This window comes from Monodon monoceros, unplaced genomic scaffold (genome assembly GCF_005190385.1).
Source record: "Monodon monoceros isolate NGI ecotype Baffin Bay Population unplaced genomic scaffold, NGI_Narwhal_1 Super_Scaffold_21, whole genome shotgun sequence".
Classification (NCBI taxonomy): Eukaryota; Metazoa; Chordata; class Mammalia; order Artiodactyla; family Monodontidae; genus Monodon; species Monodon monoceros.
Window position 1 is genome coordinate 169,266,709 of NW_021703778.1, and position 26,979 is coordinate 169,293,687.

At 45.8% G+C, this 26,979-nt stretch overlaps 1 protein-coding gene across 3 annotated transcripts in view; it reads left to right on the top strand.

Annotated features, from left to right (window-relative positions):
* Positions 1-26,979, top strand: part of EML1 (EMAP like 1) — an 85,459-nt gene that overhangs the window by 33,526 nt on the left and 24,954 nt on the right. For 2 of the 3 annotated variants that reach the window (XM_029239535.1, XM_029239533.1), the window contains exons 4-15: positions 8,413-8,441; positions 11,781-11,910; positions 12,490-12,639; positions 13,409-13,478; positions 15,173-15,283; positions 16,140-16,235; positions 17,746-17,880; positions 18,608-18,707; positions 20,218-20,372; positions 22,589-22,714; positions 22,969-23,100; positions 25,963-26,030. In XM_029239535.1, the coding sequence (XP_029095368.1) occupies positions 8,413-8,441; positions 11,781-11,910; positions 12,490-12,639; positions 13,409-13,478; positions 15,173-15,283; positions 16,140-16,235; positions 17,746-17,880; positions 18,608-18,707; positions 20,218-20,372; positions 22,589-22,714; positions 22,969-23,100; positions 25,963-26,030 (1,302 nt within the window). The remainder of the gene's footprint in view (positions 1-8,412; positions 8,442-11,780; positions 11,911-12,489; positions 12,640-13,408; positions 13,479-15,172; positions 15,284-16,139; positions 16,236-17,745; positions 17,881-18,607; positions 18,708-20,217; positions 20,373-22,588; positions 22,715-22,968; positions 23,101-25,962; positions 26,031-26,979) is intronic. The other variant, XM_029239534.1, reaches the window with a different exon arrangement.

Sequence of the window (26,979 nt, forward strand, 5' to 3'; positions counted from 1 at the left end):
ATGTTGTGTTAGTTTCTGCTGTACAGCAAAGTGGTTCAGTTATACATATAATATATATAATTATAATAATATAATATGTATATTCTTTTCTATTATGGTTTATTACAGGGTATTGAATATAGTTCCCTGTGCTATACAGTAGGTCCTTGTTGGTTATCCATTCTATATACAGTAGTTTGTACCTGCTAATCCCAAACTCCCAGTCCATCCCTACCCGCACCCCCGCACCCCTCCCGCCGCCCCTGGCAACCACAAGTCTGTTCTCTATGCCTGTGAGTCTGTTTCTGTTTCATGGATAAGTCCATTTATGTCATAGTTTAGATTCCACATATAAGTGATGTCATGTGGTGTTTGTCTTTCTCTGTCTGACTTCACTCAGTATGATGATCTCTAGGTCCATCCGTATTGCTGCAAATGGCATTATTTCATTCTTTTTTATGCTGAGTAATATTCCATTACACACACACACACACACACATCTTCTTTATCCATTCATCTGTCGATGGACATTCAGGTTGCTTCCACATCTTGGCTATTGTAAACAGTGCTGCTATGAACATAGGGGGTGCGTGTATCTTTTCGAATTATAGTTTTGTCCAGATATATGCCCAGGAGTGGAATGGCTGAATCATATGGCAACTCTATTTTTAGTTTTTTGAGGAACCTCCGTACTGTTCTCCATAGTGGCTGCACCAGTTTACATTCCCACCAACAGTGCAGGAGGGTTCCCTTTTCTGCACACCAGTGAGGCAGTCTTTTGATTGACGCCTCAGGGTCCTCAAGGCTCAGCATTGCTTTTCTTTTCCTTTAGCATCACTGATGGTGGAATGTAAATCTTAATCTTCAGCCTGGGTTCAAGGTCCTTCATCTACTGGCTCCTCACCCTGTCTTGTACCCTGATATCCACAGCTTCCAACACTGGCTCTCACTCTCCCCCAGCAGGATTTATTTTCCTTTTTGAAGTAATCTATTTATTACACAAGTAAACATGTGTTTTAGGATATCCAAATGTACAAAACAGAGGAAAGGAAAATCCCCTATTATCTCAGCCCTCAGAGAACTCACAGCTACCATTTTATTGTGTTTCCATCCAGACTTTATCTCTAGGGTGTTGCATGTGTGTCGGGTATAATTTTTACATAAAGCATATTCTTCTGCCTACATTTTGTAACCCTCTTTTTCATTTGCTGTATGAGCATGTCTTTGTGTCAGGAAATATACTCTTACAACGTTATTTCAGATGTGAATCATTATTTATCTAGGCGAATGCACGTTTGTTGGACGTTTGGATACCAACAAGCCTTTTCTAGTCCTGTCAGACCAGCCCAGCACCTAGAACAGTGCCCAGCATGCAGTGGGTACCCAATAAACATTTGTTGAACGAATCGTTTTACCCCAATCAATATAACAAAAAGAGCGTAGACGGATGGGGCATTATAGCCATAACCAAATTTTAATCCCAGCTCTGCCACTTTCGTTATGTGACTGTGAACTAGTTACTTAACCTCTTTGGGGTTTCCCTCAGCACCAGTAAAAACTAATACCTACCTCTCAGGGCTGTTGTGCGGATTAAACAAGATGGTGTGCGTAGCGTGGGGCTGGCCGACGTTGGTGCTCCATAGATGGTATGACTACTGTTATTTGCCTTCTCCATCCCAGAGTTGGAGCTGATGTTTGTACACCTTTGCTCACCCCACTCCCCAATATTGAGTGCCTCTCTTTTTTTTTTTTGCGGTACGCGGGCCTCTCACTGCTGGGGCCTCTCCCGTTGCGGAGCACAGGCTCCGGACGCGCAGGCTCAGCGGCCATGGCTCACGGGCCCAGCCGCTCCGCGGCATGTGGGATCTTCCCGGACCGGGGCACGAACTCGCATCCCCTGCATCGGCAGGTGGACTCTCAACCACTGCGCCACCAGGGAAGCCCTTGAGTGCCTCTCTTTTTTGGGACATTCCAGAATTCTCCAACTCCCGTTTCTGATCTCACCCCAACCTGAAAAGGGAGGAATCAGAAATTCTGACCATTTCTCTCACCTTACTCATACCCTTTCCCAGCACTGCTTGACTCACTGAGCACCTACCATGTGCAGGACAGAGCGTAAGGCTTGGCGGGAAGTGGGAAGGAAAAGCCCACGAAGACTCATCCTCTCAACAAATACGAATGACACCCACAACTGAAAAGGGCCAATGTCCTTCATTTCCAAATGTCACAACACACACCAACGAAGGAAAGGACAGTTAACTCAATCGGAAAGTGGGTAAAAGGTTTGAACAGAGACAGTTCGCTGAGAAAGAAATACGAGTAGCCAATTAACTAAGGAAAAGATATTCAAACTCAGTCTTCATTAGAGAAACCCAAATGAAAGTAAGAAGGTAGCATATGTAGAAAAATCTTTTTTTTTTTTTTTTTTGCTGTACGCGGGCCTCTCACTGCTGTGGCCTCTCCTATTGCGGAGCACAGACTCCGGACACGCAGGCACAGCGGCCATGGCTCACGGGCCCAGCCGCTCCGCGGCATGTGGGATCTTCCCGGACCGGGGCACGAACCCGTGTGCCCTGCATCGGCAAGCGGACTCTCAACCACTGCGCCACCAGGGAAGCCCCTAGAAAAATCTTTTTATTGTAGTATTAGAAAATCAAACAGATACCAAAACCAAACAAATGCAGAGCTTGATGAATTACACTTTTTAACACTTAGTAAGTGGAGGTTTGTCCCTTGTCCTAAGTGGCATATGTATGTGTCTGGAAACTTGGCAGGAGGAGAACTCCAGCTAATCCTTCAGGATGCCCCTTTCTCTGGGAAGCCTGCCTGAGCGCCCTGGTCTGAGTTAGCTGCCTTCCAGATTGCTTTGTTCCTGCCCATTAACTTTATCTGTAACCGTGACTCCTCCCTCCCCACCCTCCAGGGGCTTCCCACACATTCCGCCCCCCCCCCACCCCCGCCCCCTTAAGCTTTGGGAGGGCAGAGCTGTGTCATTTTTTCTTCTTTATATTCCTAGCACTTTGCACAGTTCTGGCGCACAGTAAGTGCTCAATAAACATTCCCTGAATGAATGAAAGGATGTTACCTATATACTGTACTTAGATTTTAAAACCATAGTCGTTTAAGAACTATGCAAACAGCACCACCTATTGGTAGATGATTTTAACACTACATTTTGGATTCCGAAACGTTGGAAATTAGATGATTTAAATGAATCTTTTTTTTTTTTTTCAAATGAAAAGATCGTTTCACTCTTTAAGCCAAGGGGTCATTTAGTTTTTAACAAATGTTAAAATAATAAGTGCTGGTATGGTATTCTTTATTTTGTTTTAGTTTTGAGGCTGTTAGGTGAAGAGCTCAAAAGTACATACATGTATTGATAGGTTATTGTCAGTGAAATTAGGAGGAAGAGGGAAGTAATATTAATTAATAACCGTGTGTTAGATACTTTGTCACATGTTATATACGATCCTGCCGGTACCCTATGCCTCACAGTGGTTTTAGTCCCATTTTTGTAGATGAAAGAATCTAAAGTTTATGGAGGTAAAATGATTTGCCCAAATAAAACACGAATCCAGCTGTCTTCAAAATCTGTGCTCCTGGGACTTCCCTGGTGGTGCAGTGGGTAAGGCTCCGCGCTTCCAACGCAGGGGGCCTGGGTTTGATCCCTGGTCAGGGAACTAGATCCCACATGCTGCAACTAAGAGTTCACATGCCACAACTAAGGAGCCTGCCTGCTGCAACTAAGGAGCCCACGTGCTGCAATTAAGGAGCCCGCGAGCCTCAACTAAGACCCAGTGCAACCAAAAAACAAAAAACCCTGTGCTCCTTCTGCCACGTTAAACTGGAAGCATTGGTTGGAAATGTCTATGAAGCAGTAGTTTTTGTCCCCAGTAGCAACTTCTAAATATTTTAAATAGATGGTTCCTGAACGACCCTACTTGTAGTTAACAGCTGCTTACTTAAGGGCAATTTATAAAAAGAATCATTATTTACATAGCAGAGTATCCTGACTCCCAGCAGGGATCACATTTCATCAAGTGAAGTCATTTTCAGGAGTCATGGTATGTATGCCGAGAGGTACCGTTTTTGTAGATGAATAAGTTGCAGGGAAAAAACATGTTTGACTTTGGAACGGTCTCCTCCTCGATCAGGCCTTATTAATCATTTTGTAAAGCAAGTATCTCTGCTCGGAAGCATTTGGCCACTGTCAGTCTGCCCTAATTCCCGTCTCCAGAGCTCCCTGTTACATGCGTCACCCATGTGTCGGAGACCAGCTTTCAGGACCTTGGGGTAAATTAGTAACAGATACAAACGTGCTAAGCGCGGATCCCACTGCAGAGGAGCAGTGCAGGGAATACTCGTTGCATCTGAGTCTGAACAAGTTCTTGGCTGGACTCTCCCCCTTACAAACACCCAGCCCACAGTGAGTCATCTGAATGATATCAGATGAAGGGGAAACAGCCACTTCTGACAGTCCCGGCAACCAGAGTCCACAGTGAACGTTTTCGGGGATAACATGTGACTTAGGTGATTATAGCTGCTTCGTGGTGTGAGCTCACAGCTCCGGGTGGGAGTTTTTCTTTGGGCCAACTGTCTGGTTTCCTCCTACTGCCTCTAGATCCAGCTACTGGTCTGGTGAAGGCTCCAGGCTTCCTCGCGTCCTCCGTGACCCCCAGGTACTGCTTCTAGTTAGAAGAGTCCTTAGGAGAGTCTCCCGAACCTTCCAGCTTTAGGGAGTGTACAGCCAAGTTCTTTCAGCAAATCTCCTTCCTGCCAAAAACAGAGCAGTAAAAAGACCCGCACTGGATTGCACCATGGTTCATTTTGGAGATATTGGGCCCAGCAGCCTGAGGCCGGAGTAGCCAAGAGATGAGGGTTTGCTTGCCAGAAGGGAAATCCTTTCTCTCCTCTGGGCTTACTTCAGTCCTGGGCTTCAGGGTGGGGAACATCTGCACTGACTCCAGACTCGGATAGGGATGGATGGAGCCTCATTCTGGTCCCAGAGTTTATTCACTCTCCCCCCGCCCCCAGGAACCACACCCTGGTGGCAGAGGCAGTGCCAAGTCCCCCACTTCAGTTTTCCATTTAGCCCATTTAAGGAATGGGTGCCCAGGGACAAATTACACCACACCTTGAGAGGCAGTCATCTCCCGTTCCAAGTGAGTTCACAGCCCGAGCGTGTTTCCAGCGTGCTGGGTCTGAAGGGCCCACTCTCAGCTCTGTTGATGGCGAGTTCAAGATCGGACAGGTGATTGGCGCACGGCTGCCATTAACTGATTTTGACCTGGGGCCACAGCATCTTTAACTTTGGATCATCGTCATCACATGTTCTGTGGGTTTGCCCTTCTATCAATAGTTGGGAAGATGTACTGTCATTTTATAGGTTTGTATTTATAAGACGTGCATGTGTGAGTTGGAATAGTACCTTTTCCCAGGCTTTTTGCCTTTCAGGAGGGTGGTATGTGGGCAGGAATCGTGGGTTCTAAAGTAAGTATAGTATATTTTTCTATAAAAATTGAACTTTCTAAAATAACGAAGCCTAGCGATAGTATGTTTTCTAAATACAATACCTGTATACCCAAAAGGTAATGCATAGTTTAGAGCAAGGTGTAAAGAACTATGAGAACTTCAGTACCTGGTACCTCTCAGTGACCTTTAGCTGTTAACACTTAGCTACCTTTTTCTGGTCTTTTAACGGATCTTTCATCCATCTTCTTATGGTGCTTCAACATCAGAATTCCACTGGCTTCCCTATATTTGAAGTTCAGATTCCCCTATGGATGTTCTCTTTCTAAGAGGAACATAATCTGTAATTGCTCTTTTCTATCTCTGGGGAGGGTTCCAGATTGCTTATGTCTGTTTCATGGACTTGGCATCTTTCTGCTTTTGTGATCAAAGTCATGATGGAAAAATAACATTCCTGTCTTCTGATTCCTCGCCTGGCTTACCTAACCAGTAGGTTTGCTTTGTAGTCTTCTGTTTTAGCTTCTCCTCATGTGTCCTTGCCCTGCCTATGAATCTAATAAGATATAAAAGTTGCAGTTAAGACTTACGCTTCTGCTTAGAAAATCACAAGAGTGTCACTCCCCCCAACGACGAGAACAAGCCAGGTGAGCCCACCGTGGAGCCGAGGTCACCGAGTGATACGACGAACTTCAGCCCCAAAAGTGACAAGCTCCTCTTAGGAGGGACTGCCCTGGCCGCCGTGATCTTTGGCAGAGCTGCAGGAAGAGGAGGAATGGTTGTAAGAAGAAAGGAGCTGACAGCTTGTAGAATCCTGAGAGGCCGAGTGGTGTAGAACTCTTGGGAGCCCCAGGCACAAGGGGAACCTTCACACACACGCACCCCTTTTCCACAGACCTTCGGTGAGCTTGTGACAGAGCCTGGGAGCAGGACAGGAGTTCTGAAGCCACCCTTTCTGAGCCCAGGCATGGCACCTGCCAAGGGCCCAGCCCGAGGACCGGGAGGGATGCTCCACACTGGGCCTTGTGTGGGTACCACCCCGGAGGAGGGACGAAGATGCTGAGAGGGGGCCCTGGAGGGGCTGCATGCCGTGATGGCGCAGTAAAGGCTGAGGACTGACCGGGAGGACAGCGAGAAGTGCCAGGCGCCAGGAAGTACCGGCTACCTTGGGGTAGGTGGGGGGCAGCAGGGCCGCTGGGACAGCCCCCAGCGCCCCGGCCAGACGCACACCCGCGGGGCCAGCTGGGATCAGAGGCAGGGAGGGCTCCAGACCTTACCAGCTTCCAGGCAGCAGCTGAAGACTGTTACAGGCCCCGGGACGCGGTCGTGAACAAAGATCTCTGCCCTCCTGCGCTTCTGGGGAGAGAGATTAATACAGATAAAGCCAGGCGGGGCGTGGTGAGCAGGACCGAGGAGGCCGCAGAGTGGAGCATCGAAGAAGGCCTCTCTGGGTGGCTCTGAGCACACGCCCGGCCGTGCGCTCTCCAGGGCGGTGGGAAGCTGGGGTCCACACCGGGCTTGGGAGCTGCTGGCCCAGTCTCGGGACAGCAGGGACAGAGTGTCTGGAAGTCTGTGACTGAGGGGAGAGACAGGAGGATGAGATCGGAAAAATGTCGGGGTCCACAGAGGTTGTTGTGGGCCTTCAGGGCTGATGGAAGTTAGGCTTTTGTGTTAAAAGGTGTGCGGGGCCTGCAGAGTACTATTTTCAGTGACCAGCGGTTCGCATGCAGAAATCTCAGCCCATAGCAGATCCACCTACTTGAAACACAGTGAACCACTCTTAAAGCATCAGTAAAGAGTTTCCCGCCATATACTCATAAAATTATCTGAAAATCAAGGACATTAATAAATAATATCATTTATTACATCATGGGATTAGGGGTAGTTTTTACTGGTGGTGTTTCTCAATGTATTTCAAGTTTAAAATGAAGGAGAAAAGTAACATTAGGACCGTATCTGCTCCAGTATGTGTTTTTCAACATGTACGCACAAAAAATGTAGGTGCCTCTGCAGGCTGACAGTTCTCCCAGCCCTCTTTGGGACGGGTTTCGTTTATTTACTGTGTCTTTTCCACATCTTAAAGTGGTCGGTACTCTGGTGGGGTGGGGTACCTTGGAAGACGGCATGGACATCGGAGTCTCACAGGCTTGGCTTCAAGCACTGGCTCTGTGTTTGAACGGGACGCACTTCCTGCCGTGCTTGGGAGTCCCTTCCCTTGTCTGGCACGAGGTGACAGTCTTCCCACAGGCGGCTGTCAGGTTGTCACGGGGAGGGCTGTGCCCTCCTGCGCTTGGGGGGACTCCCCATGCAGGCTCGTCTTGTGGGAGGATTGCCCCTAGGGATGACCTCAGTCCCTGGTGGTGTGAACTTGAACACGGTGGGGTTCTGGTTTCCCAGGTGCAGTCATGGGGGGTCTCGGCCTGGCCAAGGCCCCCAGTGGGGATCCCCACATGTCCCAGGATGTGGCCACACCCTGACATTCCTTATTCTTCCCTCCTTTCTCCCACCCCTTCATCTTCCCCCCGCCCACCCCGTACCCATCCCTGCTGGGAGCTGGGCGCTAAAAGCTCTCTCCCCAAAGCCCCTGTGACAGGAGTTTGCTAGGTTTAAGTAAGTTCTTCAGATAATCTGCCAGAAGAGCGTGGAGAAGGAAAACAAACCTTTCCACACATTTAGGCAGGGCTGTTCCCGTCGTGATGAACCACATGTTTTCCGTCTCCAAACCTTTATCTGCTCTCATAAAAAGCACATCTTCGGTGATAAAGTCGGGATTGTCGTCTCTGGCACCTGGTTTTGGACACTTTTGCTTACGTTCCTCCTCTTTGCAGTTACATGGTTTTGTTTTTCTTTTTAACAGCATCCGTGTGACAAACTGCGGCAGCTGGTGGGGTGTGGGGTCTTCTGTGAATGAGACTAACCACCACCCCCAGCCTCCCTTTACAAACTGGTTTGGTTTTATCTCCACAGCAAACCCAAGGAGCCGGTCTTCAGCGCAGGTAAGGCTGATTGAATGTTGGTGCGGGCGCCCCTCAGTCACCTCAGGACTTGAGGGGTGATAAGAAGTAGTTATTCAGGGGCAGCTGGGACGGGCAGAACATGGGGGTCCATGTGGCAGGACTGGGGGCTGAGCGCTCACTGTCAGCCTGTATGTACCTGGGGGTCTGATGGCTCACGTCATACAGAGACCACCCAGAAAATGGTCATAAAGACTAAACCCTTTACTCACCCCCTTTAAACCGATTCAAGATACATCAATAAGGAGGAAGAGTGAGATGCCATTATACTGAAACAAAAGTTCTAGGTTAAAAGACTCCTGTTGCCTTTGTTATCTCTTCCTTACTAATGGGGCTCCCCCGCCATCATCAACGTTTACATTTCTCTGAAGGGGAAAGTTTCTGATGCATCCAGCTATAACTTTGTCTAAAAGCAACTTTTTTTTTCTTTTTCTGCCTTTGATTTCCTAAACTGCAAACTAATAGTTCATATATATCTTTCTATATGTCTTTTCTAACACATTTTATAATAAGGGAGCTGCTATTTTGAGAATAGTAACCTTATTTGAAAGTGTGTTTAAAAACGCAAAATCATTGACAAGTGTGCAACGGGTTAAATAAATTCATTTAATTTTCCAAGGTTTTTTTTCCCCTTAAGTGCACAATTGAAACATGAAAGTCGGACTTTCCTATTTATCCGCATGTGCTTCGGTATTCATTTCGTTTCCAAGAAGCATGAAATTACTCACTGAAAATGTAATCGCCCTAAGCCTGCAGAGCTAGGTCTGGAGTGCACTTGTCAGAATCCCCGAAATGTGTCCAGGTTTTTCTAGCAGGGGGCCGGGAGCCTCTCGGCCTGAGGGCTCGGGAGTGCTCCCGGGCAGGCCAGTCACTCTTGCAGTGCCCCATCGTCTCTTTACCCAGCACTTCTGTCTCTGTCTCCGAAATCACAAGGGAAACGCCGGGTGACACACTGCAAAGGTAGGCGGCATTTCTGAAACCTCATAGCTCTCTGAGCAAAGCTGTGACCCAGGCTGCAGAAACTCTTTTCATACAGGCCAACAGATAGTCTCCTTGTATGAAAATGTTTTTGTGATGCAAACCACTTTGATTTCGTTGGAAGTTAAAAGCATTCCTGAGCATTTACTTGGGTGGGTTTTAATGAGTAGCTATAAATTGGATCTTGATTGATTATTGGCTGATTATAGGAACTCTTTTGAAAATCTGTATGCACCTTAAGAGAGCTATAGGGCAACCCCTGGATGCCCCACTGTTTGAAACCTGCACTGCTGCTGGCCGCTCCCTCTAGCACCTTTGGGTTTGGTGGGTGTGTGCTGCTTTCCTAATATGCCTGAAAAAAACCCCAAAAAACCCCTCCAAAAAACAAAAAAACACATTGCTTTCCCTTGCTGCGTTTTTTATTTTAGTTGTAGAATGTCTGACTTACCAGTACAAAACAGTGCCAAGGCTAACTCCAGCGCTTTTTCGCCCAGTCCAGTGATGTAGAACTGCCCAGTGAGCAAACCTCCATCATAAGGACTTTACCAGCACATAACAACCATATACTCAAGTAGATGTTTCACTTACGTTGATCATATACAGCCATACTAGGCTTCTTGTGTGTGCTGTGGGATGGCATTATATTCCCTTTATTCTGAATCTGCATTCCGTGATTCCCCTTACAAAGAGAATTAACGGAATCGCTTGTCACTTAAGCGGTCACACCCACCCCTCCTTGTCCCCCTTCTGTCGGTCTGCTGGGTGCTTTTAGGGTCTGCAGTTGAGGTAGCCACACTGTCTGATGAGCTGAGACCTGGGTGAGGGATTAAGGAAGGGAAGAGGTCAGCTGAGGCGAGCATGGGTAGAGGCACGGAGTGGTGTGCAGGTGGCAGAGAGAGAGAAGGTTCCACGGGGTGGGGGGTAGCTGTGGCCAGTGAGGTCATGTACGGGAATAGCGGGGCAGGGCAGTTAGAGCTTTGGGTCCAGCAGTTAAAGAGTGGGAGAAGGATTCTGAATCCATTGTGGGCCTTGACAGGTTTGGCAGCAGTATCTAAGATGACCTGGGGGGGGGGTGAGGGGGGTTGATAAGAAAGCCTGCAGTGCAGTGGGCCTCAGATGGGCTAGTCCCGGCGGAGCTGGGGAGGCGGATCACAGAACAGAGCAACTAGCACGCTGTATGCAGGAGTGAAGAGTGTATCACATGCATGCATTTATGACCTGAATTGCACGCACACCATAACATGAAAGTGGGATGGCCTCTCAACTTCCAGGCAATGTTGCATGTGGCATTGTTTGCAAATCCTTAGGAATAAGACTTACAAAACTAATTTGTAAATGTGGTACTTACGACACTATAATTACTTTATGACTTCCTCAGCAATTTCCTCTCTGCGGAGGATTTTTCTGTCGAGTGATGTACAGATATCCGTGGTACCAACTGCCCAATTTAAATGCCATTAAGACCCAGTCCTTTGATCTGCAGTGAAGCATCAGAATGCAGTGAGTTCTGAATCAGAACAGAATTCATCAAGAGCTCACAAGACATTTTCTTTGGTCTTATTATATCCTGAAAACTGTAGCCAGAAAACCCGAAGTCGTTTCTTTTTAAAAGTCCAGGAGCTGCCCCTTGTCAATATGTTATTGGGTTTTACTTTCATCCCTATAATTTATCAAAACATCATAAGTTATTTTGTTATTAAAAATGTTTGTTTAAGAAAGGTTTATTTCCCAGTTTCTCTCTCTAATGGGTCTTTTGTTCTCTGGTTTTCTATTTCTAGCTTTTCTTTGAGCATTTTCCTCTTGCATGCATCCTAGCATGTACTTCTGCTGATTTTGTGTTCTTTACACTTGAAAGAAGTGTCCAGTGTAAAAGATACATAAAGACACATTTTTACATTGCGCTATAACACACCAATTTAAATATTGAAAGATATTTTATGCATTTTGATACTGAAATTGTATATACGTTGAACTCAATAAAGAATTTAAGTGGATTTCTTGTGTTAGTTGTAATTTTTTTGGGGGGGTGGCATTTTTCCCCCTCCTGATGATGAAACGTAAGCACTAAAATCTCTCATGGAAAATAATTGTTGGAATCCAGTTCTTTCCTGCCTTTTACAATTTCTTACATTACTTAAGTAAGCAGAATGTCAAAGGCAAACAAGATGAAAAATTTTGTTTCAGACCGTTTGTGTTTTAGGTAGTTTTCCCTAGGACTTTAACCAGAAATGACATAAAGGGCAAAGTTTCCGCTTTCCCATTGAAAGGCTAGAGAAAATATAACCTTTTTTCAGGTACGCTGGGCACTGAGGTATCCTACTGACCTCTTTGTTCTTTTCATAGAAGAAGGATATGTAAAAATGTTTCTTCGTGGACGCCCTGTTACCATGCACATGCCCAAAGATCAAGTGGATTCTTACAGTTTGGAAGCAAAAGTAGAACTACCAACGAAGAGACTTAAGCTGGAATGGGTGTATCCTTTATTCATTGATTAAGTCTTAACACGAAGTAATCAGTCAATGAATGCTTTTATCGAAATTCAGCTGTAGAAAATCATGTAACTAAACCGTGCTGGCGCAAAGTTTTTAAACCCAAAGAAAGAAAGAGGGGTACCCTGGAAGGAAAGACTAGCATTGCCCCCTCAGCCAAGTAGGGACTTGGCCAACCTTGGGGCCTAACTTCAAGTTAACACCGACTAATTAAAGAAGGAACATGAGGATGAACCCAGTACTAAATGAAGGAAATACAGTATATGGCTTATATTAAATGGACGTGTAGCACAGGTATAATACCCTTTACAAAAAAGAAAACGAAAAAGCTCCCACAAAATCTAAGCCACAAAAATCTGAGTCAGCCGTATGACTAGCGTTCTTGAAATAAAGCTGCTGGAGCCTTCATGGTATGAGATTTGGGAACGTGAACGAGCTTCCGAGAAGAAAAAAATGAAAGACAGGAAAATAGAGCACGTGAAAGAGTTGGGTTTTTATTTTATTTTACTTTATTTTTTACTTTTAAAAAACATATTTTTTATTTTGTCTTGACGTACACGAAGCTATGGGTACAGGGGTCGAGACTGTCGTAACAACCTGTACTTGCTTCCAACGGGCGAGACTGTGTATTTCATCGCATCCGTGGTCGTGCTGTACAATGTGGAGGAGCAGCTTCAGAGGCATTACACGGGCCATAATGATGACGTGAAGTGGTGAGTCCTCAAAACTGGGATTCCTCTGACACCTGTGGGAAGAGCATTGGCAGAAAGGGTTCAGTGATGGGATATAACTAAAGAGAAAGAAAGGGATCTGAGAAAATAGGATCTTTGGGGAAAACTCTTCTTTGTGTTCTGGGTAGCCTACTCTCTAAGACGCCTTTTCAGTTTTCTATCCTTATAACACATCATCTTAACCAACCATGTTACCTAAACAAATAGCTCTAACAGACCCCTATCTGGAGGCCTTCTCGTGCTAACGGCTTCTAATTTGGGTCTTTATTTTTTAATCAAAATGTTTTGCCTCATGTGTATGTCTGGGTCTGCTATTCCTATAATTCATTTATACCTTTGGTAGCGATTTTATGTATCTGGAAAAGATGATGGATGAATAGATGGATTTATGTATTTCTATTTATCCTGACTCCCTGGTCAGTTATTAAAATGCTGTTGGAAAAAGATGATGCTTTTGCTATTTGATATACTCAAATGACTTCTTAATAAAGATTGTATACTAATGAAGTGGTTCTGAGATTGAAATGGTATTTCCCAAGCAGAGAGTGCTTTTTCTTTGAATTTGAAAATTCTCTATAGATAAAGGAATTAAGATGAAATGAAATGAGGTGCTTAGAGAATTTATCATGACTGTAAGAAGTTAGGCACTGTGTATATCTTACTTTTAAATTTTTAACCAGATTATATTTGATCAAGGGAAGAGTGAAGCTTGCCTTTAAAGGGTAGATGTTTTTTAAATATCTCTTTTTAGCCTTGCAGTTCATCCTGATAGGATCACGATAGCCACAGGACAAGTTGCAGGCACATCTAAGGATGGGAAAGTGAGTTATATTTTAATATTTTTGTAATGAACTGGTAACACAAAATAATTTTCTGAAAATTTTGCTGACGCATGAGCCTGCTTAGATATAAAATGCCTGAGTACTTCTTAATCCCTCATTTGAATTTCTTATTGCAAATTAAAGTTCTTACACTGACTTTACAAACCCCTTGAGCTCACCTTGGTTTCAGCTAATTTTTAAATAGCATTGTTCTTGCCTAAGAATCCATTAACTCTTAAGATACTTATTTACACACATGATAAACATTAAAATGTTAAGTACACATTTAATAAGCAAAGTTAAAATCATAATAAATAATCATTTGAATTTGGGGCACGTTGCCTCTTCAGTGAATTTCAGACACCCTCTGCCATGAATTCCCTGTAATCATGACTTCAACCCATGGAATTTGTGTCTGGGTGTAATCTATAAGGGCTGCTGGAAGGATTTTAGCACAAATTTTGTAAGCACTTCAGCAAGACTTCAGTTTGTATTTTAAGGAATCAGAGAAGGAGCTAGTAGAATTTGACAAACAGAACAACTCAAAACTGGCTTCCACGTACTTATTTACCACAATCTGTGGTCATTGTCATGTCTTATCCAAAACTTCTTGTAACTTTTCTGATGTCCATTTTTGTATAGCATTGTGTATCCATGCACAATGTATGATCTGAAACTAATTACATTAAGTTCTTCCATTTTTATCATGAGTGCTACCATTTTTCAGAAAATATTTTAATAACATCAAATTTTAAATATTTATGCTATTTTCCATTAAAATCCTATACTTGAAAGGAGGTAACAGGAACAGTGGAAATCAGATTACTATTCTGTAAACACAGAGGGAACAGGGTCTTCATCTTCTTTTTCTTTTTTTTAACTGTTAAATGATCTTTAAAAGTTATTTGAAATTAGCAGTAAATCATTTGTTCCTCCCCTCTAGTGGATTAACTGTGTATTTCAGTTTCTGGCCTTGAAATTGAATCAGAACCTTAGAGCCAGAGAAAATGTCATAGCTATCCGAACCATCCCTTTGCATTTACAAGTGGAGAAGTCTGGAGAGGCCGAGGGACTGTCTGAGGACGCCCAGCTACTTAGAGACAAGTCCAGCCTAGAACCTACTTCACCCATCTACGGGGTACAATGCTGGTCCTTGATAAACCTGCTGATTATTCTGTGATGCTTTCTTCTATTAAGGAAGAGAAAAATTAACATAGTTGAGAGGGTTTTGAACTAATCGTAACAATTCTAAATTTTCGTTTGCATACAATCAATTTCCTGTGGGGCCCAAGGATGTTAAGCTCTTAATACCATTGGTGGCAACCATCATGATGAATTGAACCACGTTTGATCCTTAGTAACAATACAGACTTTGCAAGGATAACCCTTAAATGAGACTCCATTTTCTTCATCATTTTTCATTTTTAAAACTCAGACGCATTCGATATGCAAATGAGAATATCACTTCTTGTGGTATAGTTATCAATAACGGGCTCTCCTAAAGTTAAATTGGCCCCAAGAGCCACGACCTCTGGGAGAGATTGGGAATGTTTTATTTATATTAAAAGGCAGAGTCCTCAAATGCATTTAAAAAAATTTTTTTTTGACAACATTGAAGTATTCTCATAATTTCAAGGTAAAGATAAACTTGCAGACGCGGCACAGTGGGTGACTCTGCATTGTTTTCTAAGCAGCAGTTGCCCCCAAACGTGCGCATCTGGGATTCCGTGACGCTGAATACGCTGCACGTCATCGGAATCGGGTTTTTTGACCGAGCCGTCACCTGTATCGCATTCTCAAAATCCGTAAGTACGAGCCCTGTGGGTATTGCAGCCTTTGTCCACAGGGAGGAGAGAATCAGCTCAAGGTTGAAGAGGGAGAGAGTTAACACGCCCGTAACTGCCCAGGTGTATGTACAGATTTGGACTCTGAAACCTCCCGCATCCCAGGTCCCCTCATTCAGAGGTCGCATGCGCCGCCTCGGTGACACACGCTCCCAATCAGACGTTTCCACGGTGATGAGAAGAGGCCCTGCAGCCACACTGTCTTCAGGCTCCTGGAGCAGTCTTGCCTGCTCTGGCCTTGAATTTCCCCTGCCTGTCTGTGCGGTCCCCAACCGGCCTGGCTCGCTGCCTGGCCATAAGCAGGGGCAGGATGGACCTCGTGGTCTCCCAGGCTTCCTCAGGATATGCTCGTTCAACAGAGCCACCCTTTAAAGCACTTGTTCAGCCAGTTCAGAAACATGCATGCGTTCACATCAATACACCGCGCGCCTCACCCCCAGTGCCCCCTCCCCTTGTACGGCCTTGCGGTAGCCTGGTCATCGCTCAGCGCAGACCTGTGCCCTGGAGCCGCAGATGCCTTCTCCTCCAGGGCGGGGGCTCTGCAGCCCCTAGGAGGCTGGTTCTAACAGAACCAGTGGTGAAGCGCACCCCCCGACCCCTCCCTCCCGCTCCTGTCCCTTGTCACCCCACATTCCCCTGCTCCCACTGTCTGTGTGCCCAAGTCATAAGTAGGTCTCGACGGTGGTGGGTAAATATTCTTTAATGAAGATGTAGCGGACTCTTTATTAAAAATAAAATTATGTTCCTTTTTAATCACTCTCAACCTAGTTTATTCTCAAATGTAGTCTTCCTGTGAATACCTTTTTTTTTTTTCCAGAATGGAGGAAGCAACCTCTGTGCCGTGGATGACTCCAATGACCACGTGCTGTCCGTGTGGGACTGGCAGAAGGAAGAGAGGCTGGCGGATGTCAAGGTCTCTCTCCAAGCCTCATGTTGGGCTATGCTGTCCTTTTCCCATGTGGAGCCTTCCCCTGCTGGCCCCTGGCCAGCTTTCTGTGTCTCGGTGGGCTGTGGGCTCCGTCCCCGCCACGGCCCCTAGGCAGGACCCCTTCACCGAGAAGCCCTTGGGCCCCCACCCCTCCCCCCATTCCCAAGGCCTGGTAGGGTTTCTTCTTCTCATCACAGCGTCTATAAGGGTTTTCCTTCCTCATTTTACAGTCACCACCCTTTTAATTCGCTCCGTCGCTCATTTGCTCGCGTTCTCTCCGTCATCCACAAATGCCGAGTGTCCCCTTTGCACACACGTGTCGAGGAGACACTGGTGCGATGGTGACAAGTGAGATGTGCCTGCTGCCCAGCGGGAGGGCCAGGCAGGGAGCAGGGGCACGAGGAGGGCGGCACAGCCAGCACGGGGCTTGTCCCGAGCTGAGTGGACTCCGGAATGGGGTCCTCCCAGCGGGGCTCTTCCTGCAGTGGGACCCACTGGACTTTTCTTATGTCAGTGTACCTTCCTTGAGCTTTCTTATGCTTTCCTCCTGTTAAAACCATGATTGGACCTATTTTTATAGAACTGACTTCAGATTTCTCACCCTGGCATCCATTAACCGTAGATCACCTGACTTACCTAAGATTAGCATCACCATTGGATCACTTTACCTACCTAACATTAGGAGCACCATTGGATCACCCCACTTACATAACTTTCTCTCTTGTTTGTGTGTGGGATGCAGACCCTGTGTTCTAATATGGCATTAAATAACTATTTTTATGCTGTAGCTATGCCTCCTAATAGTCTGCTCAAGTATTTAAGTTCTTGCCATGTTGCTGGGTTGGAAGCAGTCAGAGCAAGTTATTGTCCGGGTTTAAGAATGTATAACTGAATTATCAAGCACAAAGAGCCATCAGGGTCCGATTCATGGGACCAGGGTGCAAGTCGTGGAAATCAAGATAGCAGGGTGAGGGTGGTGAAGTGGTACCCAAAGAGCCAGATCCCCTACTGGATTCCAGGCTTGGTCGGCAAACCACCGGCAGAGTCCTGGGGATCCGTATCAGGAGGGACTCCCCAGACAAGCAGGGCAGCCAAAGTGGGCCAGGAGCGATGGAGCCGAATACGATCCAGACGCCGGGGCCCTTCCAATCACGCGATGGCGCTGAACCTGCAATTCTTAATTCCCCGGCCGCCCCTTCAGCCAGAGCTCACTGTGTGCCTGCTGTGTCCCAGTTCCTGTGAGTCCCCATACGGAAGGATGACCTCGTGGCCCCATCCTCAGGGCTCAGTGCAGTGGGGGAGACAGACGAGGAGGAGAGGGGTCGGCACGCACAGACACAAGTTCAGTGATTCCAGAAGACGAATTCAGTGGGAGAAAATACCAAGAGGCCTAGTGCTTACCTTGATGAATTTTTTATTTGTGGTTCCGATTGTATTTATTTTCTTAAGTGTCTTAAGAGACTTGAGACATTTGATTCTCCTGTTTTGCACCAAGTGTTCTAATGAAGCTGTATTTGCTGCGGATTTCCACCCCACGGACACGAATATTATTGTTACCTGTGGAAAGTCCCATCTCTACTTTTGGACACTAGAAGGAAGCTCCCTTATTAAGAAGCAAGGATTATTCGAGGTAAAGTGAAATTGCATCTGTCGTTTTATTTTTCACCGATGGTACTTGCGGTCACCTAGCTTTTAAGGAAGCTTCGAGGCATCCCAGTGCTAGAATTTGTTTTAATTGGCAAATGCGGGGGTGTCGTGATAAAGACTGTTCCTGGAGATCCCTGGCAGAGTTGGGGAGCCCCTCGTGTCTCATGGATAACACTGGTGATGCTGAGAAGGAAGGATCAACACAGGCAGAAGCACCAGGAAGGGATGCCCAGGGGCTGGGCCCTCGCTGAGGCCTGCTGGCTGCAAAGAGCAAGGAAGAAGGTGCCCAGGAGACCCCAGTGGGACTCTGCAGAGAGCGATGGGCAGTCTCTGTGCCATTTAGTCCAGCATCTGCGGGCCTTGTGAGAGCACCAGGAGGGCACCTGCTGCCCTGTGGGCCCAGAGGCTGAGCTAGAGGATGCCAGGCCCATCCTTCAGGCCGTAGTCACGGCAACACGGCCCCTTAGCCTCTCCAACACCCTCCTCTGCTCGAACTGCCTTCAACCTGATAAGTAGCAGAAATCTCTTTATTTTAGACCAGATAATCTCAGGGCATAAGTTACGTAATGGTGGATAAGAATGAAAGGTACACAGTGTGGTAGCAGAAGCTGACACTATCCAGCTTGGGGTGACTGTGCTTCTAGATGGTATTAATACAAACAAAAGGATGTCTTGATTGTATATACTTATTCTTTTAAAATATTCTGCAGAAGCAAGAAAAGCCAAAGTTTGTCCTCTGTGTGACATTTTCTGAAAATGGTGACACCATCACCGGAGATTCAAGTGGCAACATCCTGGTATGGGGAAAAGGTAACACGTGATTCCTCCCAAAGCAGACATTCCTGGGTGATGTTATAAGTATGAAGCCAAACGTGGCTCCTGTAAGAATTGTCTGTTAATGTCATTTCCAGGTTTACTATTCGATTCCAAGGTTCATAGGTACATACATGCGTGTGTGCGGGTGTAACTTGGAACCAAAACACTGGGACTGAGGAAAATGAGACTAGTAAGCTGTGGACTTTTGTCGCTCTAAAAGGCTCTTAAAGCCCAAGACATTATAATGGAGCTAATAGCTTATTTAGGAGATCTGGTAACAACTTATAATGATGAAATCATCAAAGACTGTTTATTTAGCTCTACAGTATTTAACTTCTCTGGTCCACATAGTGCTTAGCAGACATTGACTGAGTACTGTCTGAGGTAGCATGCTAGATGCTGAGCATACGTACGAGTCAGATGGGCATCCCCGCTGTCAGTGGGCAAACAGTGTGGTAAGGAGGTCTCCTTACTCAGAAACATTTATTTGGTCAAGTTCAATGAGCGTTTATTTATTTACTTTAAATTATTTCTTTATTTATTTACTTATTATTTATTTTGGCTGCACTGGGTCTTAGTTGCGGCATGCAGGATCTAGTTCCCCGACCAGGGATCAAACCCGGGCCCCCTGCATTGGGAGCTCGGCGTCTTAACCCACTGGACCACCAGGGAAGTTCTTCAGTGAGCACTTATGAGTGCTTACCATGTGCCAGGAAAAAAGGGAAAATGCACTATCCCTGTCCTCAAGGACCTTAGTATTTGAGTCGGGGGTGAAGGTGAAAACAGACCCATCAGTGTAATTTCAGATTAATATGGTGACCTTTGTAGTATCCCTGCTACTCTGGGTGCCATGGACTCTATGTATACATCAGTTCATTCCACCCTTAGAACAATCCCGTGGGATAAGCAGGAGCCCCATTATACCAAGGGGGAAACTGAGGCAGAGCAGTTAAGTCACTTGTCGAGAGACACACAGCTCATTTCTCAGCCACATGTAGTCTGGCTGTATTCTTCACACACTATGCTTCGTGTTAGCATGTTTTCCTTAATTATTTTTTTCTTAGTTTATTTTATTGAAGTATAGTTGATTTACAACGTGTTAATTTCTGCTGTACGGCAAGGAGATTCAGTTATACATATACATATATATCCTTTTTCATATTCTTTTCCATTATGGTTTATCACAGGATATTGAATATAGTTCCCTGTGCTGTACAGTAGGACCTTGTTGTTTACCCATCCTATATATAATAGTTTGTATCTGCTATTCCCAAACTCCCAGTCTGTCCCTCCCCCCAACCCCCTCCCCCTGTTTTCCTTAATTATAAAGTAATTCAGTTCATGCTTGTCTGGTGCTCTGGGAACTTCTAGAAAGTGGATCCTTGATAGAGTCACACTGCAATGATGTTCTAACCGACAGTATCGCATTTTAAAACAAAAATGAAATGAGATTGGCAGAGGTGAGCCTTTGACGATGTCCTCAGCTTGGTCTTGCTGTGTTTAGGTACGAATCGAATAAGCTACGCAGTTCAAGGGGCCCACGAGGGCGGTATTTTTGCACTTTGTATGTTGAGGGACGGCACGCTGGTGTCGGGAGGAGGGAAAGACCGGAAGCTCATTTCTTGGGATGGAAACTACCAGAAACTTCATAAAACCGAGGTAAGACAGCAAGTCATGCTACTGACATTCGTTTTGAACGTTAAACTGTTATACTGACCAGTTTCCTTGTTAGTTTGAAATCTTCAGCTTACCGTTTTGAGAATTGTTTAGATAAAATTTTCCTAAACGGGGTAGTATTTTACTAAACTCATGAAGGCAGTTTAAGTACTAAAAGGGAATTAGGTTTATAAAATGTGAGGTGGTCACGTTTCACATCTAGAATATTTTTATCAAAGACCCAATCTCACTTTTCCAAGGGAACATTTATCCACATTTTGATTAATCGTTAAAACGTTTCTTCTCTTTTCACTTTAATTTCCATCGTGTTACTTTGGAGACATTTTCACTTTGAACTAGTGTTTACTGAGTATTTACGTTGTGCGTGGCTGAGTGCCAACACCATCTCTAGAGCTCTGACCCCTTTTGGCATCTCTTTCACCTCCTTATTACCTGGTTAGCAGACCTGGACTCCAATAGGAGCCAGAGGCAAGAAATTCAATATTCCTTGTACACACTCACTGAATTTTCTCTCCCCCAGGCCCTGGGAAGTTATGAGCAGACAGATATCAAGGTCGGCATCAATCCGAAGGTTGAGTTTCTTCCTCTCTAGCATAGCATGGACAGCTTGTAGAACTTTTCCAACTTCTAAGTCAGATGAACACAGCACAGTTACATCAGAGAGCAGCGTGGCATGGTGCTCTGACAGTATGAGAATTTGGTTTTGTTGATTCCTGCTCTTCATAAAGGAAGGCCTGGGCTTCCCTGGTGGCGCAGTGGTTGAGAGTCCGCCTGCCGATGCAGGGGACACCGGTTCGTGCCCCGGTCCGGGAAGATCCCACATGCCGCAGAGCGGCTGGGCCCATGAGCCGTGGCCACTGAGCCTGCGTGTCCGGAGCCTGTGCTCCGCAACGGGAGAGGCCACAATAGTGAGAGGCCCGCGTACCGCAAAAAAAGAAAAGGAAGGCCTTCATCTGAGTTTTTGAAATCACTTTCCTTTCATGGAGACTTTAATTGCGGTAGCATTTTTTTATAATAAGATTTGACCAGCATTTGATGAACCCAAGTTACATTATAATCATAACAAATACTCCAAAGTCTCACCTAGTTTTATAGAAGATACTCATCATTTTTAAGTACCTATAAGTCCTCTTCATTAGCATGGATTGTTATCCACTTTTCTCCAGTCTGTGCTAACAAAGCGCGCTGGAAGTAGACAGTTTGTATGAGAACAGGCTGCGCCTCACCGTCCCAGAACCGCAGTGCCTGGAGTCCACCCCAGGCTTTCACTGCGATTTTCTGTTCTTTTTATAAAGTGCAAGAACCTCTGTTTATTTTATCATAGCAAATTGTTCTTGGCTGGTGTATTTTGAAATTATTTTTGTTAACACTTAGATAATCATATATGTTTGCCAACATGAGAAGTGGATTTCAAAACTAAATGAAGTCGCCAAAGGATTTATCCTTTTAAGTTATAAAAAATGTTTAGGGACTCTTGTTACAGCAGATTACATATTCTTTACTTTCCAAATTTTACCTGGTTCTGCTATCAGAAGTCATAACAAGAGTAAACTACTCAGTTGTATTTCTTATTTTTATACTTTGTCAAGACAAAAATGTTTTATTCTTTGTTTTTTAAACAACCTTACTGGGCTTCCCTGGTGGCGCAGTGGTTAAGAATCCGCCTGCCAATGCAGGGGACGTGGGTTCGAGCCCTGGTCCGGGAAGATCCCACATGCCGCAGAGCAACTAAGCCCGTGTGCCACAACTACTGAGCCTGCGCTCTAGACCCATGAGCCACAACTGCTGAGCTCGTGAGCCACAACTAGTGAAGCCCGCGCACCTAGAGCCCGTGCTCCACAGCAAGAGAAGCCACTTCAATGAGAAGGCCGCGCACTGCAACAAAGAGTAGCCCTCGCTCACCTCAACTAGAGAAAGCCCGTGCGCAGCAATGAAGACCCAATGCAACCAAAAATAAATAAATAAATAAATGTATAAAAAAAAAGAAACCTTACTATTGCTGATTTTTTTTTAGGTATATTAAATGTTTGGAGTTTAAATGTAAGATTTGGGATCATTCACTCAAGTACTTTCTCTCTCTCCATAGCACATGCATGTGTGTATGTCATTGTGATAGGAGCTGTCATCATGATAAATAAACAAGTATTTTGAATGATGGAGCTAAGAATTTAATGACATTTGAAATCTTTTCAATGCAGATTCCAGAACAGTTTGGTCCCATACGGACAGTGGCTGAGGGGAAAGGCGATGTGATCTTGATAGGCACCACCAGAAACTTTGTTCTACAGGGCACACTGTCTGGAGACTTCACACCCATCACTCAGGTACGCGCCAGCTCAGCCAGCCCACCAAACACGTTCATTCTGTGCAATAGTAGAACATAAGACAGAGTTACAAAGAGGAGATTTTTCCTGTGTTTTATACTAACATCACCTTCCTCGGCTTCAGTCAGCAAGGAAGAAAAACAGATGGGAGAAATTCCAGAGTGTGCAGTAAGCCATGGTTCATGGTCCTGCAGGGCTCCTGGGTGTTGGCTGTAATATTTCAGAGAGCTTCTGTTTGTCTCGGTTCTTTGTAGGGTCACACTGATGAGCTCTGGGGACTGGCCATCCATGCCTCAAAACCTCAGTTCTTGACCTGTGGGCATGACAGGCACGCCACCCTGTGGGACGCTGTTGGTCACCGGCCTGTCTGGAACAAAATAATAGAGGTAGACATGCATGTTATATTCCATCTTTCTTATAAAAATTCATCTGGAACATGTTGATTTTTTTTTTGCATGAGATTAATAGTGATATAAATTCGTCCCAAAGCAAATGTCACTTACTTTATCTCCTTCAAATTGCACTGCTTTAAACATTGCCTCAAGCGGCCTCATCCGTGTAATTCGGAAGTTTGCTGTTGCATTTTTGGACAGCAAGTGAGCCTTTCCGAGTTGGTTGCTGGGTTTCCCAAGTGCAATCTCTTCTGGCTTAAAGGCTGAAAAACCCTCGTTATGAGCCTGCATTCTATTTACAGAGTACCTTTTGAATGAGGTTTTATTAACTATTCTAACAGCGTACAGTTTAATTTATCTCTGCGCTTTGACTCTGATGGTAAAGTTTAAAGTCAGCATGTCTGTGACCTTTGCAAACGGAACTCCAGTTGTACATCAGAGTGCTGAAGTATCCTTTCCCTACATACCACACAGCAGTGTCTGCACTTATCGAGCACTGTTTGCATACCAAGCATTGTACATGTATTATCCTTAATCCTTGCAGCAGCCTTGCAGGTTGAAGTTTTTTACCCTGATTTTATTGATTAGGAAATTGAAGCTTAGGTAAGTCAATAGCTCACCAAGGTCCCTGAATCCATGATGGAGCCAGTGTTCACCCCCAGCTCAATCTGACTCCCAAAGTCAGGGTCTCCTGCCACATCCTACTATAGTGAGTGAAATACACCTCCCATCTTACTTATGCCCTTAATGACACATCCAGCCCCAGGCAAGGGGTTGCCCCTCTGTAGACCCCACACATCCTCCTTTCGGCCCCCGCAGAGTTGCCAGCATTTCCTGATGTGCTGGGTCCGTGTTTTGGCCCTCCTGCCCTTCGCTTATTTTAATAAATAAATTTATTTATTTATTTAATTTTGGCTGCGTTGGGTCTTCGTTGCTGCACGCTGGCTTTCTCCAGTTGCGGCAAGCGGGGGCTACTCTTCGTTGCGGTGCATGGGTTTCTCATTGCGGTGGCTTCTCTTGTTGCAGAGCACGGGCTCTAGGCGCACGGGCTTCAGTAGTTGTGGCACACGGGCTCAGTAGTTGTGGCTCGCAGGCTCAGTAGTTGTGGCACACGGGCTTAGTTGTTCTGTGACATGTGGGATCTTCCCGGACCAGGGCTCGAACCCATGTCCCCTGCATTGGCAGGCGGATTCTTAACCACTGCACCACCAGGGAAGCCCCTGCCCTTTGCTTTTGGAGAAGGTCTGTAAGAGACTGGAACTGGCTGGTCACTGGGGGAGCTGATCACTGAGATGACAGGCCTGGGGGTGACACCGCCACCAGAGGGCAGAGCGGGAGTGGCCCAGGTGGCAGGGCATAGCTACAGGAAGTGGCGTCCCATGTCGTGACCGTCCCCTGGTGAGGGCTTGGAGGATCAGATGGAATGGCAAATACATGAAGGGCTGGTGCAGAGCTGACAGGCACTGATGCAGCAGGGACAGTGATGGTCCAGGAGAGCAGCCTTCCCTGCGGCCTCGGTCTACACGGCAGTCTGGCCAAAAGCAATGCCGGTTACTCCATCACCAGCCTGGCATCAGGGCGCGGGCGCCAAACTGGAGCCCAGAAAGATCTGCAGTTCCGTAGCTTCTTTACCCACTGGCCACTAGACAGAAACACTCAAGTGTCTTCATCTCAAAAATGTTATGAGCCTCAAATCAACTAGGCAGTAAAGCCTCAGGTGCACATGATTTCCCTCTGTGTGTCAGTGGAGGCCCTGAGCTTAATCACAGCTCCCGCTTCGGAAAAGCATCGCAATAACGTCATCAGTCCCTGAAGAGTTTCTCTCTGGTCTCTCTCTTTTTTTTCGGGTTCTCCAGTGGTACCTCCGTGCCTCTTTCCATTTCCAGGGCTCCTGTTTTCTTGGTCTTCCTGTGATTAATCTCTTCTCACTTCAGTTCGTCCTGAGCACTCCTACCAAGTGATCTAAGACATAGATTTGATCACGTCGTTCTTTTTAGTGAAAGGAAACAGTTATTCTCACTGTGTTTTTCCTGGTGATCACAGCCCTTGACGTGGCAGTGCAGCCCACATTACTAGCATCCTCCGTATGCTTTCCCGTTCCCCACCCTGTAAACCCGCTGACTCTACCTGCCATTCCTCAAACATGCCCCAAACTGTGTTGCTTCTACCTCCTTGACCATATTTTTGTCCCCTTAACACTCGATCCAAAAAAAAATATTGGTGTGTCCACGTCCGCCTTCACCTATACCGGAAGGCCCTAGTCAAAGGCTTCCAGCACCGGCATGCCTCGGCCCAGCTTCCCCGTCTCACTTCACCTAATGCTCCCTCTCCAGCTCCTTTTACCTCTCTCATCAGTCTCCTTCCACCTTGTTAGGAACAAACACGTACGTGTCCCACTAGAGCCAAACCTGGAATGTGCCCTGCTCATCTTGAGGTCCGTCTAGGGCTACCGTGGTGTCTTGCACCCAGTGGGGGGCGTTTACCCAGTATCGACCTGATGGCATTGGGTGCAGGGGTCGTAATTCCAGACAGATGGAGCACAAGCTTCCCACTCAGCATGGGGGGTCAACTGAAGGAACTTCCAAGACCCGGAGGAAGAGCGTGTCTTTGTTGATCTGTCATCTAATTACTGTAGCTGTGAAAGGATATAAGACAGAAAGAGAAAAACTATAAGAGGATAAAAATTTAGTATTATTGAGACATGACCTTCATTAAAGTAGGAAAGTGTTTTCCTCTCTGGAGAGAAAAGAGATTTTTTTAAATGTAGCCCTAAGGGATTACAGCTGTGCTTGTGTGTGTTTTATGTGATCGCACTGTGTCTGGCCATCAATTTACACTTCCTTTACAATGTTTTAGGATCCAGCTCAGTCTTCTGGTTTTCATCCTTCAGGGTCTGTGGTTGCAGTCGGAACACTGACTGGGAGGTAAGTGCATGTCAGCATGGCTTGTGCTTTCAAAGTTCCTGGGAAAGAGGCTTGTTGTCTGTGTTTCCCCAGCGACAGGCACAGGGTAGCTCTTGGCTGCCTCTCTGAGCTCCTAATGACTTGCCGGGAATTAAGTCCGAACTCGAAAGTGAAACCTGAGGCAGTGGCCCTTCACGTTTTGGACTTTGGGAAAAGCCGAGGGAAGCTGTGGACCCCTCTCCCAGAAGAGGCCCCAGCTCCACACACACAGGATTGTGGGGCTTCTCAACTTTGGAATGGGGCAACAAAGCATTTCAAAGCACTGCGAATTTTAAATGCTTTTTCTTGCTGCCCTGTCAGACTTAGAGAAACTGCCCAGATCCTGAGCCTCATGTTGGATTCAGCCAACACTTATTTGCCAAAGCGCCTCTGATATGCGAGGCACTAGCTCTGCACTTGAATCCCAGCTTCACCACTTAGCCGCAGTGTGTCTCTGATCCAGTTACATGACCTCTCTGAGTTTGTTTCTTCCTCTGTAAATTGTTACGATATATCTGCCTGGCCGTACGCTGATGACTGAGGGAGACAATGGATGAAGCAGCTCCTGGGGTCACCTGGCAGGCGATTTCGGTGGTTATTATTATATCATTGTTTCATAAGATTCGATTATACTTTTCTCTTGTTCGTCATAGTATCTACACGTATTGTAGCTTAATTCATATACCATTGGTGATCTCCTCCTCTCTAAAGAGCGTACCACTTACGGAGAGGGAAGTGGGGAGGGGCAGCACAGGGGTAAGGGAGTAAGAGGTGCAAACTATAAGGTATACAGTAAGCTACAAGGATGTATTGTACACCATGGGGAATATATCCAATATTTTATAATAACTATAAATGGAGTGTAAGCTTTAAAAATTGTGAATCACTACATTGTACGCTTGTAACTTATAAAATATTGTACAGCAACTAT